Source organism: Astyanax mexicanus, chromosome 5, assembly GCF_023375975.1.
Source record: "Astyanax mexicanus isolate ESR-SI-001 chromosome 5, AstMex3_surface, whole genome shotgun sequence".
NCBI lineage: Eukaryota > Metazoa > Chordata > Actinopteri > Characiformes > Acestrorhamphidae > Astyanax > Astyanax mexicanus.
Genome location: NC_064412.1, coordinates 30,130,598 through 30,152,078, shown reverse-complemented (window position 1 = coordinate 30,152,078; position 21,481 = coordinate 30,130,598). Strand labels below are relative to the sequence as shown.

The 21,481-nt window shown below is 41.1% G+C and overlaps 2 protein-coding genes across 4 annotated transcripts in view; both read left to right on the top strand.

Annotated features, from left to right (window-relative positions):
• Positions 1–12,855, top strand: part of LOC103029500 (testis-expressed protein 2) — a 72,223-nt gene extending 59,368 nt beyond the window's left edge. For all 3 annotated transcript variants that reach the window (XM_022675588.2, XM_022675586.2, XM_022675585.2), the window contains 2 exons: positions 5,467–5,587; positions 6,852–12,855. In XM_022675588.2, coding sequence (XP_022531309.2) covers positions 5,467–5,587; positions 6,852–6,998 — 268 coding nt within the window. In that variant the 3' untranslated portion in view covers positions 6,999–12,855. The remainder of the gene's footprint in view (positions 1–5,466; positions 5,588–6,851) is intronic.
• A 2,693-nt stretch (positions 12,856–15,548) lies between these two features.
• The window catches only part of LOC103045147 (phosphatidylinositol transfer protein cytoplasmic 1), a 116,064-nt gene continuing 110,131 nt past the window's right edge, over positions 15,549–21,481 (top strand). Inside the window, exons 1-2 of the mRNA XM_007252127.4 lie at positions 15,549–16,073; positions 16,249–16,361. Of these exons, the coding sequence (XP_007252189.1) occupies positions 16,314–16,361 (48 nt within the window). The 5' untranslated portion in view covers positions 15,549–16,073; positions 16,249–16,313. The remainder of the gene's footprint in view (positions 16,074–16,248; positions 16,362–21,481) is intronic.

Here is a 21,481-nt window from a genome sequence, read left to right as displayed (position 1 = left end):
ATATTAGATGTATATGTATAATAGATTATTTGCATATTATATATTACCCCACATATTCCCAACATTATTCAGGAGATTGACTCCTGTGGATTTGGTGCCACCTAGTGGTGTGCTAATTCACTCGGTACAACACATAATGTATGGGATATCACGCCCTTGCGTGTCTGGCTGAAGACACCTTTAATCACGCCTAAAAGGCAGATGATGCATAGTGACGAGGGCAGGAGGGCCCGCCCCCTGCATATAACCCCACGTCACCAGCATCACTCCTCAGTTCTTATGCTCTTCACTTCGCTGAGAACACCTTACACCTTTTCTGCTAGTCTAGTTAGCTCAATTCAGCAATCCTTCGGATAACTTAACTGTTCCATTAGGCAAGCACGACAACAACCTCATATTGGTGAGTCGTCTTCCCGCGGAGCGTTATTTAAAGGATTTTGCTGCTTTTAAATCTGCTTTGCAAGTCTCTGGGCTAGCCTGTTTAGCCTCGCTAACGGCAGCCTAAAATGAGCTCGCAAGCCAACCTTACCTCTCAGCCTGGCAAGAAAGCCTCCCATCCTTGTCCTCAGGGATGTGGTTTTGCCATTACCGAGAAGGACCAACATGATGCATGTCCAGTCTGCCTGGGAATCGTCCATGCTAGGAGGGCCTTGGTCCAACCTGATGCATGTGCGCTCTGTCGCCAGCTCAGGCGGTCGACCCTCGAACGCCGTGTGACGTTCGTTGAGAAAGTTCTCGGACAAGCAGCAGTGGCACGCGAGGATCCCCTGATCTCCGGAAAGGCTGGGCCGTCCTGTTCGGACGTCGAGGAAGCCGAGTACGAAGGGGAACCTTGCCTTAACTGGGCTGAGCACATGGAGAGTCTGGAGATGTGTGAAATGAATTCGCCGTCGCTGACTCTTCCGTGTCAGCCGCAGCTCTCCGAGCCTGCAGCCGAGCTCGAGGACGATGACCCGTTTGGTCTCGGTGTAGACGAGCTTGATTACTCCGAAGACGAGCAGGAGGAGCTGCAGGTTCTTCCAGCCCCGACGGCTGCGGAGGGCAAACAGGACGAGGCTGACACCTCTTTCTTTTCCCTTTACCGTCGTGCGGCGCAAAAGCTGGACGTGGAGTGGCCTACTCCTCATCTGTCCAAAAAAGCGACCAGATTCGCAGGATTTTTCCTTCCCCCGGCTCCGCAAGTGGTGAAGCATCGTCTCCCACTTTTCCCCGACTTCATGACAGAGCTGACGTCGTCATGGGCTAAACCGCTGTCAACCCGCACCACGGTGCCCGGTTACGCGCAGTTTCTCGAGCTGGAAGGGTCAGGGGAGGCGGGGCTGCTAAACCCCCCTCCGATGGAGCCTTCGCTGGCAGCGTACCTGGCTCCGTCTCACAATCAGGGAGTCGCGGGACCAGCCGTGCTTCCCTCCAAGCACTGCCGGTTCTCCTTCTCCCAGCTGGACAAGGTTTATCGCGTGCAGGCAGTAGGGCTGGACCCGAATATTTGGGTATTCGGATATTCGTTCGTTGAGTAGGTATTCGGTTTTTAATTTTGGTATTCGGATATTCGGTTTTTTTCTCCTTTCCAGAGTTCCACTTCACTCTAACCACTTCTGTTTTCGCGGGTCCCGTCAGAATATCTTGCGCGCGGGACAGAACTGAACTGTTATTGGCTGGAGCGGGAGTTTAATCCAGACGATGCGGGAGCAAATTAATAAATAGTTAAGAAAACTGTAATAATTGTAAAAAAAAAAAAACCTAAAGAAAACTCTCAACGCGCAGGATGGACCGACACACACACGCACACACCGATGGTGTTTGGACTGGGGTAAGGAACGGGACCGCACTATTTAGCGCTGCTGTTTTAATAAATATATAAGTAAATTTGAAGCATTACATGTAGTTTATTTAATTTATATTAGGAACGTGGGGCGGGAGCGGCAGAAATGTGTATGTGGCGGGCGGGCGCGGGATTAAAAGAAGCAGTTTTTTTGCGGAGCGGTAACCAGACAGAAACGCAGGAGCGTGGAAGAGTGGGTTTAAAAATCAGTCTCGCGCAGACCTCTATTATACATGATAAAAAAAAATGCAGGCTCTTCGAAACTGATTTATATAATAAAACGTAAGGGGTAATGTGGCAACAGTAGGGGCTAAATCGGTTACAAAAGCCTGGCCTACAAAAATGATGTCTGAACGAATTTCCTCTTATCTAATATAATTTAAAATGGTTTAAAAATATAAAATAATTTCTAAGCAAACGAAATATTTAATATTGAGCTTATAGCCCAAGTGCAAAAATACAAAATCAGTAATACGGCTATGCCCTGCACAATCCTTAAACCGAAATAGACCAAGTACAATAACGTCATTAACAATGACTTTCCTCTACTCTAATATAATTTAACATGGTTTAAAAATATAAAATAATTTCTAAACAAACGAAATATTTAATATTGAGCTTATAGCCCAAGTGCAAAAATACAAAATTAGTAATATGCCCTGCACAATCCTTTAACCGAAATAGACCAAGTACAGTTTACAATGACTGTCCTCTAATATAATTAACAATGTTTAAGAATATAAAATACTTCCTGAACAAACGTTTTTTTTGTTAGTTTTTTTAAGCAAATAGCCTAAGTGTGAAAACACAAACAGCAATTTACTGGGCTGGCTTGCGCAGCGGAGAAACCGTGCAGCAGCCTCCTAGCCTGCTTATGCAGCGGATAAGCCGCGGTGTGGGGCAGCAGAAATTCCGGGATGAAAACACAAAGAAATCTGGGCTAAAAACACAGAAAAAATATGGGGTGAAAACACAAAAATATGGGGGATAAAAACACCAAAAATCCGGGGTGAATATGTCTCGTCGGTCAGAGCAAATTGAACATTTTTCAGTGGATTAAAGGGGCCGTGATTTGCTTTTTTTTATTTATTTTTTTTACCTCTTTTTTTAAAAACGAATATTCGAATATTCGCTTCGAATCAGTGCCGAATATCCGGAGCTCAAAAAACGCTATTCGGGCCAGCCCTAGCAGGCAGGCACGGCCAGAGCGATGAGTTCAGTCACTCTCCTCCAGACTTACCAGGCGATGTGTCTAGCCGAACTCGGAGACCAGCTACCCGCGGAATGGCGTCTACTGTCGTGGCACAGCGCCACTTGTGCCTAACGCTGTCTGACATGCCAGACAGAGACCGGGCGACTTATTTGGATGAGCCGGTCTCCTCGGCAGGTCTGTTTGGCCAGTCACTCGAAGCCATTCAAGCCAAGTTCGAGCTGAGGAAAAAGCAGACGGAGGCTTTGCGATCTATTCTGCCAAGACGGGAGAAGCAGAAGCCGCAGTTGACTGCCCGCAGCGCCGCTTCCTCTGATGAAGAGGCCCGCTGCTACGGTTACTGCGGGGAATCCCCCGCCCAAGCAGCAGCAGCCCAAACACATTCCACGCCACTCAGCCTGGAGCAAAGGTCCTCCTCCCGGGCACCAGAAAGACTCCGCGTTAAGGAAGAGGAAGCCTGACTCATCCTAGCTCGCAGAGAAGGGGGGGTGAGGTCTCCGCTGGTCGGAGACACCACAGTTTCTCCCCTAAAGCCACCAAAGAGGCGCAGTTTTTCCCCTCTTCCGGGGCCCAGTTCAAAAAGGGCACGTTTTGCCCCAACATTGTTTATAAAGCACCTGTTCTCTGTAAACACGTGTGTTCAAGCATTCCCACAGCCCAGTCACTGTACTCAGGGGTGGGGGAGGGTGCCCTAATAATAAAGTTGCATTCTGTAACTCAGGGCGAAATAAAAATGTCCAGCCCACAAAAAAATGTGTTGCACTCCCAATTTCAGCCACAGGAGGGCTCCGCCCCTCCACGAGTAGCATATCATCACAGCCGGCTCGCTGCACGTGCAGCAAACTGGCGCGCATGCGCAGTCTCGCCCTGGGTAGAGCGGACTGTTGCCATGGGTTACCGCTTGCAGTTTCGAAAGCGCCCCCCCTGCTTTTCCAGCGTGGTGTACACGCAAGTGTCACTCAACGCTGCGGCGGTGCTCAGAGAGGAGATAGAAACTCGCACATAGAGGCTGGTACAGCCGTTATTTTGAAGTGCCGAAGAGGGGCGGGGGGTTACGTCCAATTATGGATTTAAGAACATTAAACAAACATTTAAGAGTTTTCAAATTCAAAATGCTAACACTTCGCCAGTTCCTTCGCGCGGTCGGCCTGGGGGATTGGTTCACGTCTATAGATCTCACGGATGCATATTTTCACATTGCAGTCCATCCAGATCACAGACGTTATCTCAGATTCGCCTTCGAGGGCGTGGCTTACGAGTGGCTCGTTCTCCCGTTTGGGCTTTCTCTGGCCCCGCGCACTTTTACGAAGTGTGTGGAAGCAGCTCTCGCTCCTCTGCGGATGCGAGGAGTGCGAGTGCTTTCATATCTAGACGACCTGGCTCTAATTGGACGGTCGAGGGACGAAGCTTTAGCGCACACAGGGGCTGTGTTATCCCATATTCAGCGGCTGGGCTTCTCGGTCAATTTAAAAAAGAGCTCTCTAATTCCCAGCCAGAAGCTGTCTTTTCTGGGGTTGGAAATATGCTCTCTCACCAGCCGAGCGCGTCTGTCAGAGCGCAGAATATGTGCGTTCCGCGACTGCCTCGCGCAGTTTCAGCTGCCGCGCAGTCTACGTTTTCGCCAATTTCTCCAGATGTTGGGTCAAATGGCGTCAATGATAGCGGTAGTTCCGCTGGGTTTACTTCTAATGCGTGCGTTTCAGCACTGGCTATTATCACACCGCCTGAATGCCTCACACCATCTCCAGAAAAAGATAGTTGTGACCCAGGGTTGTATGAAAGCACTATCTCCTTGGAGAGAGCCCCGCCTGCTCTGCCAGGGCTCGCCTATAGGCAGAGTTCTGTTTCGCGTGGTGGTGTCAACAGATGCGTCCCTGACAGGCTGGGGTGCGGTGTGCAACGGAGCAGCTGTGAAGGGGGCGTGGTCTTCAGCGCAGCGCTCCCTCCACATAAACATATCGCCTGGATGTGGTGGCCCCTTCAGTAGCTCATGCTGTTCTTTCTTCGGGGTCTGGGGTGCTCTAGTGTGCCCTCTTGGTTCGGTGTCTGCTCCGCGGGGCGTGTATATAGGTCCCATACATTATGTGTTGTACCGAGTGAATTGACTGAAAGGGAACGTTAGGTTATGAATATAACCCCTGTTCCCTGAAGGAGAGGAACGAGGTACAACACAGGTTGCCCCGCTTCGCTGTTAGCTCAGTGAAGAGCAGCATCTTGAACTGAGGAGTGATGCTGGTGACGTGGGGTTATATGCAGGGGGCGGGCCCTCCTGCCCTCGTCACTATGCATCATCTGCCTTTTAGGCGTGATTAAAGGTGTCTTCAGCCAGACACGCAAGGGCGTGATATCCCATACATTATGTGTTGTACCTCGTTCCTCTCCTTCAGGGAACAGGGGTTATATTCATAACCTAACGTTTTTTTTTTGTTATCAGGTATGGTTTCCGCAGTCCGCCTCTGCTGGAGCTGAAGGCTCGTCCCAAACTGGGGGAGAGAGAGGTGACGCTCGCACATGTAACAGACTGGATAGAAAAGAAACTGGAGCAGGAGTTTCAGGTAAGAGTTAATAACAACTTTTTACAACTGTTTACAATATTCTACAGCCATAAACTATTATACAATAATTAATCAATCAATCAATATGTCAGTTATTTGTCAGATTCATTGATTATTAATCAGATAATAATATATTTGTGAATATAATTAATTTATTATATATTTACATTTTTTGCCTAGATATTGTTCAGATGTGAAAGTTTTTAGAGAACTAATGTTGTAAGTGTATAAGTGTAGCATTTTAGTGTTTACATGAAAAATTAACCCGACATATACAGAGGTTGGACAATGAAACTGAAACACCGGTCATTTTAGTGTGGGAGGTTTCATGGCTAAATTGGAGCAGCCTGGTGGCCAATCTTCATTAATTGCACATTCCACCAATAAGAGCAAAGTGTGAAGGTTCAATTAGCAGAGTAAGAGCACAGTTTTGCTCTAAATATTGCAATGCACACAACATTATGGGTGACATACCAGAGTTCAAAAGAGGACAAATTGTTGGTGCACGTCTTGCTGTCGCATTTGTGACCAAGACGGCAAGTCTTTGTGATGTATCAAGAGCCACGGTATCCAGGGTAATGTCAGCATACCACCAAGAAGGACCAACCACATCCAACAGGATTAACTGTGGACGCAAGAGGAAGCTGTCTAAAAGGGATGTTCGGGTGCTAACCTGGATTGTATCCAAAAAAAATAAAAGCAACTCTCAACTCCTGTTTCCATCAGAACTGTTTGCCGGGACAATAAATTATTGTGGTCTTAAACCAGGTGTTTCAGTTTAATTGTCCAACTCCTGTACATACATTTTTACATACAGTCTTCTAGATAATAGAGAACATCATTTAATTTACCTTATGTTAAAATAAGCTCAAAATCATGGTTATCTCAGTCACGGTTACATACATAGCGACATAGCACGTGTTCCAGAGAGGGGGTGCTTTATCTGGCGGGGGTGCTGAATTCAGCACAACAGCGCAATGTATGTTTACAGGAACAGGTCATCTTGTTTTGCGCTCGGACACAGATCGCGCTCACACTACATGCATACCGAGCTCGAGTCCAAGTGAACCGTACCCTGGCCCACCTCTTCCAGCGGTCCAGGGCACGGTTCAGTGTTCATTATAAGTGATCACATTAGTCAAACAAGTTGTGCTTTGGGAGGTAACCATACACCCTAAGATTAGAATATAGTATATACTTTATTTTTTTTACACAGCCTAATTTGGTTTTTACTTCTTTTCTTTTCTTTTCTATTTTTTTGTAGAAAATTCTTGTGATGCCAAACATGGATGACGTCTGGCTCCACATCATGCATTCCGCCACAGATCCTCGAACCGACACGCCACTGACAGATAGCAAGGGAGGCCTGAACATCCCGGAGCCTGACAGTTCTCTTCCAGAGGATCCATGAGAGACTGGACAAGTCTCAGTAATTGGCTGAACGGAGAGAGCTGAAAACGTGGGGTGTGAAAGAAAGAAAGCTTGAGGAGTTTGCTCCTGATGTCTGCTGCTGGGGTCTTTGGTGCCTCGTTCTCTTCACAGTGGGCCTTCAGCAGAACATGGAAGAAGACACGTATAGACTTTGCTGCTTTAATGACTTTATCGGTGAAGAAGAGTATGAAGAAGAAGAGATTTGTTGCTGTGCATGGAAAGAAGAAAATGTGAGGATGAAGAGTGTGGATGGCAAGTGTGGATGGAGAGGTTGGACCGTGCACCGTGTGTGGATTGTGGGTTAATACTGTGGCTTTGGGAGAAGGTGATTGTGGGTTATGTAGTCTCAATCGTATTTGTGCTCACTGGAAACTGGAAGGATGACAATATGCAACTATGAAGGAGGTGGATTGAAGGTGAAAACAAAGTACAGTTATATTTCTAGGTATTGTGATTGCGATTGCGATTTGCTTTGCGATATTATTGAAAGTGGTCTTGTAATTAATGTGACACGGTTAGAGTCAGGCCTCTCCTAATTTGACCAAAATAACTGACGTTTGTTGGTTTGCTTGAGTGACTTAATTTATCAGATCATCCACAAGAACTCTCCACAAGTGGGACTGGGGCCGTTTGTGATTTGATTAGGATGTCTTCTACAAAGACCAGTATTGTGATATCAGTGAACAAATGATTAATTGTGAAGACCTTGCGTGTAATATACTCTACTACCGGTTTAATGTCGCACCAGTACAGTTTAAACACAGAGTAGAGGGTCTGGTGTGTTTAACCGAGTCATGCCTTGTTTTTTTCCAATGCCAGTTCTGCTCTCTTTAAAGAAAAAAAGGTGTTTCACATGGTTTATTAGGCAAAGAATATGGAATAAGGTGAATGTGAAGGTTCTTTAGATGTTTTTAAGATTATTCACACTCATATATTCTCTTTAAAGAACTATTTGTAGCACCTTTATTTTTAATCAGTTTGGTGCCATTTTGCCAATTCCTATTTTCTAACTTGCGTGCTTCAGTGCTTTAGATAATTTTTCAGACATTACACACTACTTACACATGATCAAAACTTACATTTGCCTAAATCTCACAAAACATAATTTCTTAGCTAGCTTAAAAGAACTGATCAGAGTACTATGGCTAATAGTGAATGCTGGCTAACAGTACAGTGATATTATTGCTGTGCTAACTGTCGCTATCCTGTTTATATCCAGGTGTTTATATGTATACAAGTCAGTTAAATTTTTTGTGGCCATCTTTGCATTGCTGTCAGACAATTACATCCACTTATACAAGACCAGCCTCCTATATGTCTGAAAGGGAGAGGTTCTTGAAATCGAACGTCAAGTTACCATGTCAACAACATATTTCTAATTGGTTATAAAATCTAACAAAACCGCAGTCACATTTTTTTATCATTTGCCTGCTAAATAATGCAGTAAAATCATTATATTTGAGCTACTGTGCTTGTGCAGATCTCCACATCAAGTAGGGTTGATTGGGCATTACCAGTGGTTGGTCTCCTCATTAAAAACAACTTAATTTTAAGTTTTTGCCTTGTGTAGGCTATATTATCTTTGAGTGCAAATGAGGATTAACCAATTGAAATGTTCCTTGTGGTAAATGGTAACTTATTTTTATTGTTCTGAGATCCTGAGCTAGCCATATGATTAGAAAGAAGGTGATTTTTGTGACGATGGTTCTTATTGGCTGTTCCTCTGCCTGCAGCCATATACTGTGCCTGAATACTCCGGAATGAATCTATGTGTGCTTTGTGTGCTTAAGTGTAACTGTGTCATCGCATACATATTGTTGTTGTCACGCAAAAACCTTGTATCTCCTCTAAAATGGAAACTTTTCACAAGAAGTAAAAAAAAAAAAGCATCTTAGTTTTAGTGGAAGTCAGTGGAGCATTTCCATTGGTCCAGTCAAAATGAAATTTAGGCACGGTTTAAAAAACAACCAAGGTTTTTGCCTGACAGCTACTTTCTACTGTCTGCGCCTTTTTATCATTCGTGTCTTCTATGCATCAGTCAGTGGTTTACGTTGGAAAATCTAAAAGTTAGCTGCTTCAGAGCCAAAATAATTCATCGTGTGAGAGAATAATATCGAGGCAGTCCACTGAATATATATATATATTTTTTTTCTAGTATATTTATTTTCTCCAATGCTAATGCTAACAATTCCACATAGCATTTATTGGCCTTCGTGAGTCGTGTGTGATTTGCTACATATAGTACCAAATCACTAAGCTTATTATGACCGAAGTTAAAGCTTGACTTGTGGCTAACTGATGATGATACTGAACACGTATGAAGTTTTATGTGTTTTATGTTACTGATAAAACTACCACAGTACAACACTACATGAAGATTTATATGAAGATACCCAATGGAACCCAGTGGAAGTGTTATTTAATAGTGTAGTGTCAAGTCCAACAGCCATGTTTATACATCAGAACTGGCAGGGGTTATCATGTGAAGGAGGTGCTCACACTGTGGCTGGTGGGTTGAGATGGCAATAGGAATAAACAGCAAAGACAGAGATGGCAAATTAAGGTTTGTTAAGTAATTCCATATCAGTTCTAAAGAAGAACCTGTTTTTAATTCCAAATAGAAATATTTAAAATTCAACTTTTATTCAAAACATACACCACGATAGTTCTATTTCTGTTTTGATTGATACAATGCAATTCTGATATTGATATGAAAAAATAAAAGACACAGAAAAACATCCAAGAACGCCACACAATAGAAGTTTGACCCTACAAACTTCTGAAAAATGAATTTGCCAGTTTACGTAACACGCCCTGTAATCTACGTCAATTCTTAATGGAGCCCACAGTCAGTTTCAGTCTGTCTCAGCATGTACGTGGATATTTATACAATACTAAATGGTACCAGATATGTGTGGTAGGGTCTGAGTTATAATGAATGTATTTTTTTTATGTGTGCGCGTGCGAATGCTTGTGCGGATTCTAGCATATGCCTTTCATTGTGCTATAGAGTTTATTACTTGATACAAATCAAGTTTTTTATCCTTGTATCACTGATGATAAAAGAAATATATATATATATAAATAGATATGCATATATTATGGTGGCTTTTCTTCTAAATATGATGGGTAGATTGTATATGAAGCCATTTTGCCTAAAATCTAAAATATGTGTTTTTGAGATATATATTTTTTTGTTTGTTTGTTTTTTTTTTGTGTGTTTTTTTTTTTGTTTTGTTTTTTAATATATGTCATTCCCAGTCCGGCCTGCTTTAGCCAAGCTGAATCAGCCTGAAGTAAATCACTTTTTTTCACTATATATTTGTTTCTTTTTAACGCACTATTTATTTAGAAACTTACACCGGATCACTATGGCACATTGAGTCACCAAACTCAAAAAATATAACACTTTAAATACAACTTTAAATCATTTATATAGCATAGTTTCTTATGTATGGTAAATACCTAATTATACCCAAGTGCCCAGTATTAAATTGCTAAATATGTGGTACTTGTAATAATTTATGTCTGCTTTATATTCTTTGAGTATCAATTTCCCTTAAACTCAACAGGCCTGAATGTGGGTCCCCTTCCGTTCTTTACTTCTATTTTCCAATAATTACTGCATAATCAATAGTAGTAAGGTTTCTAACTGAGTAATCTGAGTACGTTTAGGGTTTACGATGTTACACTCATAGTAAGTTAAGTGCAAAATTCCAGGAATGTACAGCAGTACTTATTGTATCCGTTTTTTTTTTTCTTCTTCTTCTTCTTCATGTTCATTTCTATGCACTTGCAATTTTAACGTGCAAAACATGCACCTAGTGTTACTAGTACGGTAAATACTACACATTTACTGCAGTGTATTTATTGCATTGTTGTATGAAGTGCTGCTTTACACAGTGTGTAGCTTTCATTTAAGTTGCTAAACGTGCTAAAGGAATGTACACCATTAGATATATCCCATTTACCTCAATCTTTACACAACCAGCCAAACATCACTGTTATGGAGAAATCTTGTATCATCAAACTTGCAAGATACAAACTTTTTTTTAAAATTATTATTTAATTTTTTTTCCTATTTTCTCCCCAATTTACATCCACTCATTAGGACTCTCTCTATCACTAGTGATGCCCTAAAACCAGGAGGTTAAAGACTATTACATGCCTCCTCCGATACATGTGAAGTAAGCCACCGTCTCTTTTTGAACTGCTGCTGATCTTGAATTGGCGAATAGCATCACAGTGTGCTCGGAGGAAAGCGCAGCAACTCGGTTCCGATACATCAGCTCACAGACGCCCTGTGCTGAGCAACATCACCCTTTGGAGTGATGTGGGGAGAGAGAGAGAGCGCCATCTACCTGCCCAGAGACAGCAAGGCCAATTGTGCTCCCTCTGGGCTCCAGTAGCTGAGGGCAAGCTACATAAACTGCTGCTGATCTTGAATTGGCGAATAGCATCACAGTGTGCTCGGAGGAAAGCGCAGCAACTCGGTTCCGATACATCAGCTCACAGACGCCCTGTGCTGAGCAACATCACCCTTTGGAGTGATGTGGGGAGAGAGAGAGAGCGCCATCTACCTGCCCAGAGACAGCAAGGCCAATTGTGCTCCCTCTGGGCTCCAGTAGCTGAGGGCAAGCTACATAAACAGGATTCGAACCGACAATCTCCTGATCATAGTGGCAGCGCTTAGCCCGCTGGACCACTCAGAGCAAGATACAAACCTCTTGCTTCTAATCTGGTAGTTTGGCTGATCAGCTACATCGATTGAGCTAAGGCATAATGGTGTACGTTCTGATTAAGTTAAATCCAACATGTACAGCATTTTTACAGACATTGCTTGTAATTACTACATGTTTAACTACTGTGAATAGTACCACCAATATTTACCATACTGTAAAAATGAAGTTCTGCCATTACCCTTCTTTTAGCCATCTGTGCTAAAATTGTGCTACAGCTATGCTAACATTTTTTGCCATTGACTGCCATTCACAGGCCTGAAAATGAGATTTGTCATCAAGTAATACTGTGATATTTTCTATTTCTCGTGAACATGCTCTAAAATTCTCCACACACTTCACACTTGATGTGATTTGACTCCTGATAGCTCCTGTTCGCTTTGCCACTCGGAGGAGCTTTCGCCTGGGTGAAACTGAATCTGTATTTCCATGCTACACTTGGTTTAAAGCTTGTTTACAGGGGAAAGTGTTTTGTTTTTTTTTCCCACTAAAGAGTTCTTTATTCTTAGTCTTTTATATTATTATTCCTTTCTTCCTGGATTCTGGATTAATACTTGATTTTGTATTTCCCTTAATCAGCAATGAAAGAAATCTCTGTTGCTACTTACTGTTGAACCAGATTTCTTTTTCTTTGCCTTAATGTAGCTGGTTGTAAGGATTGTAAACAGTGTGTTCCTAAACAAATCGTGTTCCTGAATGACAGATGAAAGGAAATGTAATGAAGATTTTCCTGTTGAGGTAATTTATTATTTTATTTTATTATGTTCTACAACTGGATTACAAAAATCTGTGTGCTTATAAGTGCTAATAAGTGTGCCACGCTACGTAAAGAAATCAGGGCAGTGTTATTGTGAGAGATTTTTTTTCCAGCACATATATAAATATATATATGCCTTGTCATATCTGAATTCCCAAGTGTTGCAAAAATGCCTGTTTGTTTTTGCTGACCTTGCTTATTTGATATGTGCACTTTTTTTTTGTTTCAGTGAAGTTTTTTGATTTGGTCTTGCGTTGTAGGCTACATTTCTGGGTTAATATGTTAACCTGTGTGGCTTTGTAATTTTTCTTAAGTAATTGAAATAAAGATTTTTCATATTGGTTGGTGTTTTAAAGTGTTTTTCATGTCAGTTTTTGTGTTAAGATGTTGTGAACAGAAGAACAAATTGTACAGCTCTTTTTAGAGGTTTTAAGAACAAAGAACAGAATGTATATGGACTGCTACTGTTATCCAAAAGCTTGCAGTTAACTAGCTGCAATACTAAGAAATGTAACTTTTATATAAATAAGTATAGTAATTACAAGTTTTACACTTATTCAGATCTACTTATATCAGCACAACACACACACACACCACCATGCCAGTGTCACTGCTGAGAATGACCCACCACCCAAATAATAAGCTACTGCTCTGTGGTGGTCTCTCCTATGGGGTTTTGACCTTTGAAGAACAGAGTGAAAGGGGGATAATAAAATGTACAGATGCAGGACTACAGTATGTATTTTTAAAACAAAGTGCTTCAATATGCTTAGTGTAGCTGATCAATAAATAAGTTGTAGGAACAAGGAGGTGGCCAAAATGTTATGCTTGATCTGTGTACACTACCTAAACTCAAAAGTTTTACAAACCCCAATTTTTATCCCTTTAATTTAGCCATTTAAGGTATTTAAGTCTACCAGGCCCTTTAGGAAAAGGAAATAAACTGAAAAAAGTATTTTAGTATTGTGAAAAGTATATTGTAAAAAAACATATATTGTTTAGAAAAGAGGGGGTAATTTTTTGTAGACAATTCATTGGTTAACATCTTACAGATGGTAGGTAGCAACGGAAATAAACTGAACTTTGGAAATGGATTTTAAAAAATTTAAAATTGCTTTTTGTTTGTAGTTCCTGCATCTCAGAAGTGTATATTCAGAGAGAGAGAGAATAAAAATAAAAACGTTAAATTTTCATCGTGGCATACTTTTTTTTTTTCCTCTTCCATACAATTTTGAGCATCCCGAATGTAAGCTATGGCTTATTAAACGTTGAACATATGACATTGAAACATCTTTGCCATATCAAGTTGATTCACTTTTTAAAATCGACAACAAATCCAAGGTTGATTCAACATTGAAATGCCAGCTGGGTGGAGAAAACTGGTACAGGAAGAGTCAGGTCTGGCTGACCCACAAGGCAACACCTTTAGCTCAGATTAACATTAAACTAAACCCCTATCCGGGCGGGAATAGTTTCTCAGGGCTACGTCTTTGGAAAAATATTTCTACTCGGTGATAAAACTCTTGCATCTGTACTGCAATTGAAAAAAAACAGGAGGACCAATGAATTTTTTTTTGGCTTTCTCGGTCACGTGACATAAGGTTAGTAGCCCCATATTTCCACTTGCTGTTGTGTTTAGGTGGATCTCAGTGGGAACATGCGCCCAAAGTGTAATTAAGGTGCGTGGCAGTAGACAAATAGCTATTTTGTTAAACGCAAGTTGACGAAACTCAGAGATGTGCGACCGGACGGGACTAAAATTACCTTATAACCACGGAGTTCAGCGAAAAACAGTAAGTAATTCAGACTGTAATTTTCTCAGAGGACGTTTGAGAAAAACACATACATGGTCGTTCTGGACAGGAATAAAATCACAGAGGACCCCCCATAAAATAGAAAATTACCCCAGCTCCCACTGAAAAACGAATCCCATCTGGATAGGGATTTAGTCTCAGTTTCAACAGTGAACCAGAGAAGACTTCCAAGAAAAGGTCTGACAGGTGAAGTAGATACGCAGTAATAAAGTCATTGCTAAGATGAGAAAATAACAGAGCAGCTTGTTTGGGCAATTCAGCACTCCTTGTGGACTAAAACAAAAAAATATGGGTGTTTTATATTTAACCAAATGACTATTAACATTCCTGTATTTGCACCCCTGCACTGACCAACATCAACACACTCAGAATCTGTTTCTGTATTAGCCATAGCCCTATAGTTAGTGCCTATCACAATTTGTAACTTCGTAAATTAGAACCTGTTACATTAGCTATAGGTCACATTATCTCTCTGTACTGTTGTTTTGTTCTGTTATTTGTTTGTTGTTTGAAAAAAGGGATTTTTTTCTTGCCACTGTGTCACCATTAAAATTGGCATCTCTGTAGTGCTGCTCATAAGAGGCGTGGACCTGTTTTTCTCTGTAAAGCTGCTTTGTGACAACTTTTGTTGTAAAAAAGGGCTATACAAATAAAATTGAATTGAACTGTATTTCTACAGGAAGTGTAGCCCTATATATGTTTATATGCAGTAAGTCAATTTGAGTTTGTTATTGTGTTTCCGCCTTGTATCCAGCAGATGGCGCGCTACACACGAAACTCGTTCCAGCTCGTTATTGTTTCTTTTCTGTGTTGTGTGGAGATATTTGATTTAATTGCAGAGTATGAACATAGATATAAAGAGAGATATCATTGACTATGTGTACGAAGAGACGTCAGTTCTAGATATAAAGTGTGTGTACACTTATTTCAGTACAGTGAGTGGGGAAAAATGAAGCCCAATTTTGAAACGACTAAATGTGTGTTTAGTTGTTTGGTTAACGTTACAATAATAAGAAATAGATTTAAAGTGAGTGTATAGTGTATGCTTCAACCTCCACTTCTGTGGCAGCCCGTTAGCTCATCTGGGTGAAGGAAAAAAACGTGGTTTCCTGCCCCTCATGCTCACACACACACACACACACACACACACCCCGAGAGAGAGAGAGAGAGAGAGAGAGAGAGAGAGAGAGAGAGAGAGAGAGAGAGAGAGAGAGAAGGGAGGGAGTGAAAGCTCTCGCCTCACAATCACTTCAGCTGCAGATGAAGAAAGTCTCGCGGACGCGCAAAACGTTAAAAAGGCTTCAAAACGATTAAAACAACCGCGAAACGGCTCGAGTGGCGAGTTTTTCTAAAACACGAAACGTCTCGCTACCGATACCGCTACTGTCGGACCGCGGGCTGCTGAAGGGAGCGAGGAAACCAGCCCGTAGCTGCTGCAGAGGATGAGCAAACGACCGAGCCCGAATTCAGCTTCTGCAGCGGAGAACTTTCGCGCCTTTTTCTGATTTTTTAAACCACCAACGTTCGATTTGGAATCCTAACGTTCGCTCCGCTGTTTAACCGCTCCCCGCTTACGCTTCTAACGCCTCGTCATGTTTTTTACTCTTTATTTTATTCAGCACGTGAAGCCCGAGTCGCGAATAAGCTCCGAAACAGTTCAGCGGGGACGATAACGTGTCGTTAAAGTGCTTATTTGTAACACTTGAAGCTTGAATTTGGGATTTTTGCTTGTCGGGAAGGCTGAGGTGAGTTTAGCTTTAGTTAGCTTTGCTAACTAGTTCAGTTTTTAGCGTTAAGTAGCTAACGTTAGATACACGGTTGACGAGCTGAAAGTTGGAAGTGCTGCACCGTTTCCAGACGTCTTAGCTAGAGAACTAACTAATACCTATCGTCGTTTTCTGTTTTTTGTATTTTTTCTAGGATTTTGAGTCGTTTTTCAGAGGTTGTGCAGCTCTCTGCTGGTTTACAGACACACAGTGAGGATCATGCTGATGAAGGAGTACAGGATATGCATGCCACTGACAGTGGAGGAGGTAAGCTGCTCCTGCTTTTAGCTGTGAAGCATCCTTTAGGGAAAACTGAAAAAAGCTTAAGCTGGAATTAAGTGGAAAAAGCCATTAAACTATTTAACCCTTTCAATCCTGGACCATCAAACGTGGGCAAGAATATCTAACTAAATTATCCTAGCCAGTGTCTGTATGATATTTTGACATTGACGCTAAATGAGATTCTGGCTATATGACTTTTAATATAAAGTGTCTTAAACTTAAACAGTGCTCTATAATTTGTGTTCTACTTGTGGAAATCTGTATCACTTTTGCAAGAACAGTATCATGGATGCACCGATGTGGACTGAATTCTGGGCCGATGCCGATATCCGATACTACACATGTAGGTTATACAGCTCTGGAAAAAACAAGAGACCACCTAAAATGATGAGTTTTTTTTTTATTTTACTAAATTGAAAACCTTTGGAATATAATCAAGAGAAAGATGGATGGTCATAAGCCATCAAACCAAACTGATCTGCACCAGGAGTGGCATAAAGTTATCCAAAAGCAGTGTGTAAGACTGGTGGAGGAAAACATGCCTAGATACATGAAAACTGATTTAAAAAACAGTGTTATTCCACCAAATATTGATTTCTGAACTCTTAAAACTTTATGAATATGAACTTGTTTTCTTTACATTATTTGAGGGCTGAAGGGCTCTGCATCTTTTTGTTATTTCAGCCATTTCTCATTTTCTGCAAATAAATGCTCTAAATGACAATATTTTTATTTGTAATTTGGGAGAAATGTCTGTAGTTATTGTAATAAAATAATAATTAATAAGTAATTGTAATAAAACAACAATGTTTATTTTACTCCAACGTATATCTATAAATAGCAAAATCAGAGAAACTGATTCAGAAACTGAAGTGATCTCTTTTTTCCAGAGCTGTACATTTGTTCTGGTAGCAGGTTCCACACTGCAGTTTAGTAAGTGAACTAAATAACTTTTTATTGCGTTCTGTTGTCACCAGCAACATCTACATGGGCTACTTACTTCACTCTATACTTTATATTAAATGGTTTGTAAAATGTGAGTTACGGGTTCAGCTGGTTTGTTTTTAAGGGCAAAAACAATCAGGCCGAGACCTGCTAGAGGAGGTGGTCCCAAAACGAACTTTGGAGCGGTCTCGATCTGACAAAGCTATCATATATACTCCTTTTATTTGTGCTAAACTGCTGATAAGGCACAGTTTAATGTGATATATTAGCCAGATAATGCTAATTACCACAGCTATGAACAAACGCTGTCTCTGCTCCATGCTGTTTACATGCATGGTCTGTGCTGCATTCACTACTCGCACCTGAGACACTCCGTTTACTATGTGCAAATCTACACTGCATGTCCTATTGAAAACACTGTGTATAAAAGCGCAGCGGCAGATTTTTTGTAATTTTTTTAGTGATTAAGTAGCTTCACACTGCACACATATACGCACTGGAACACAGAACCTTTTTTATATATAATTTAATTTCAGATTTTTTCCGTTTTCTCCCCAATTTACGTGGCCAATTACCCAACCCACTTCTTAGGACTCCCCCTATCACTAGTAACGCCCCAACACACCAGGAGGGCAAAGACTAGCACATGCTTCCTCCGATACACATGAAGTCAGCCACCGCTTCTTTTCGAGCTGCTGCTGATGTAGCATTGCCGAGCAGCCAGCGAGCTTGGAGGAAAGTGCAGCGGCTCGGCTCCGATACATCAGCTCACAGATGCCCTGTGCTGTGTACATCACCCTTTAGTGATGTGGGGAGAGAGCACCATCTACCCACCCGGAGAGAGCAAGGGCCAATTGTGCTCCCTCTGAGCACCGGCAAAGCTGCATGAGCGGGGGTTCAAACCTGCAACCTCCTGCTCATAGTGGCAGAGCTTTAGACCGCTGGACCACTCAGTGCCAAACACAGAACCTTTTCACTATATTTACTTTCTTGCTCACACGCCAGACAGCTCTGACCAATCAGAAGAGTCAACGTGCTCTCATGGTTTATTGGTGCTCGTTTGGTGCATTTATTTGTGTGCCTGTGTGAAACCAAACCAAACAGAGGGAGAAACACTCCAATAAACAAAACTCATCAACTGATTCAGACCAGAGAACCGAACCACAGTAGTGCAGCCAGAGTCTCTTGCTCCTTTTCCTGATGAACAATAAATACGTCAGTAAGTATCAGGTTGAAATATCTAGCAATACTGATAGCCCAAAAAGAATTCAGAAGTATAGCAGTATACCTTTTTAGCAATAGTATGCAGTACACAATAACTGAGTTGCACGCTTTGTTATGGGTGTGAATTCAGTGCTGCACGACTTCAGATTGCATCATATAAACAGTCTAACGTAATTACACATAACAAAGCCTGTTTGGTCAGTAAAGATTTTGCCACTATCGATTGGTCGTCCTCAGGGAAGTTGTGCATGGATTTTGAAATCAAAGCATGTCTGCTTGGGTGCATAGTTTGTACACTATTTATTGCAGTGCATTTTTGGGATTGATGAACTTAAATTCATTGAAAATATACTGCACTATATTTTTGGACACCACAACAGAATGGTGAAACAAAGTAGTGCACTATATAGTGAATAGCACACAGCTCTGTATACAGCATACAGCACAAACGGTTTAACCCCTTATATTTTGATCTGCCTTTAAAAAAATAGAGTAAAGTAATTTAAAACTTAGAAGTCTGTGTATTTTTCTGGGAACTGCAGTAGCCTTTACAAGCGAGCAGAAAACATATAGCTCACTGCATTTAGTTATTTGTGGAACTACTTCTTATATATTGTGGTTACTTTAATTAACACAGTGTTTTTGCAGAGGTCTCAGAAATGCAAATATGATGCTCTTGGCTTTAAAGAGGTTACACAACCACTGCATTTAGTCACTGTATTCAGCTGATGCTCAGCTTGTTTGTAAGGTAATTGGGTCATGTTTAACCCTTGCCTGCTTGCTAAATGTGTGTAGTAGCATGGCGATTGTATGTATGAAGGTGTCAGGATTATTTATAGCTTGTCGATCATGGTCTTAGAGCAAGAATCAAATACTTATATGAAATGCTCTCTGTTGTTTTAGAGCAATAATCATGTCCTACAAACCTGACATGCCCTCATTAGCTTTTTTTGTTTTGTTTTGCTTGTCTTAATTAAAAAAAATAATAAAAGTTTAAGTCAGTTATGTATACAATTAGTGAATAAATTAATAAAATAGAACAAAATAAACAAATCAATTGGTAACAAAGCCTTAAATATTACTGTAAGCGACGAGCATGGTATAGATGGGATACCGTTTAAATGTCAGTGTATACAATATCGTTACTGTCCAATGAAAAACAAGAATCTCCATGTTGGTCGATTTTTAGTTTATCACATAATTTGAACAGACAAACTGTGCCTTACGCTGTGCCAAAATATTTTAATCAACAGAACAACAGGAATACTTAAAATGACCTGAAATGTAAATGACCTGAAAACCTGTAAAGTGGCTGTTTTGGAGATACTTGTTTTTCAATTGACAGCGATGATATGCAGCTCTGGAAAAAATAAGAGACAACTTAAAAAAGATGAGGTTCTTTGATTTTACCAAATTAAAAAAACTCTGGAATTTAATCAAGAGGAAGAGGGATGATCACAAACCATCAAACCAAACTGAACTGCTTGAATTTTTGGACCAGAAGGGGAATACAGTTTTCCAAAAGCAGTGTGTAAGACCGGTGGAGGAGAACATGCCAAGATGCATGAAAACAGTGTTATTCCACCAAATATTGATTTGTAACTGTTAAAACTTTGATAATGAACTTGTTTTCTTTGCATTATTTGAGGTATTTTTTTGTTATTTCAGCCATTTCTCATTTTCTTCAAATAAATGCTCTAAATGAAAATATTTTTACTTGGAATTTGGAAGAAATGTTGTCTGTAGTTTATAGAAAAAACAACAATGTTCATTTTACTCAAACATATACCTATAAATAGCAAAATCAGAGAAACTGATTTAAAAACTGAAGTTATCTCTTACTTTTTTTCAGAGCTGTATATTATTTATCACTGATGTGTATATGTGTGAGCAGTATGCTCTCTAACACAGCTGTCAGTTTGAGTATGGCGCACACCAGGGCTGTAACACCTCTGTCAGTCCAATGCTATTGTTGAACAAGCAGATTTTCACATTTCACAGCCCTCACAAGAACATTTTTTGCATAACCATCTGTGTTTTGCATAATTCGACACTTGAATATACTTAGATATGTTAATTACATCCAAATAGAGGTACTGTAAAGCATTAGTAGCTGCCAGTATTAAAGTTTTGAAAACGACAAGGATGACCTAAAATGGAAAAATGTGTTTAATGTTAGTGGTACATAAAAAACTAAAGATTAAGCACAATTTCAAGAGTCAAGTCAAGAGGCTTTTATTGTCATTACATCTGAGTACAGGTACACAGTGTGATGAAATTACGTTCCTCCCGAATCATGGTGCAACATAGAACAACAAGCAATAGACAACATAAAGTGCAGGAGTGACGACAGTGCAACATAAAATTATAAAATTATAACACTAAATAACAATAAATACAAAGGACGAGACAATTTAAAGACAGGACAGTGCAGTACCGATACGGTATAATAAGTGTATAGTGGGGATAAGGTGCAGAGATGTGTGACATACTGTAACATATAGAACATATATAATCACAGCAGTTACTGAGGTAGAGTTTATAGTTTTTAAGAGTGCAGCAAATAAAGTCATGTCAGCCTCTGTGTGCTGACTGGGTGTGTGTGTGGGTGAAGTTCAGTTCTTTGTGAGTGTAAAGGGGGGGGGGGGTGTACAATTTAGTTTTGTGTGAGTGTGTTGGGTGAGTGGTGGGTGGGGTGGGGGTTCAGTTCTGTCTCTGTGCGTTGAGAAGTCTGACTGCCTGGTGGATGAAGCTGTTGCAGAGTCTAGTAGTGGAGGCTCGGATGCTCCTGTATCTTCTGCCGGACGGCATCAGACCGAAGAGTCCGTGTGAGGGATGGGTGGGGTCGTCCACAATGCTGGTGGCTTTGCGGATGCAGCGTGTGGTGTAGATCTCGGCGATGGAGGGAAGAGAGACTCCGATGATTTTCTCAGCTG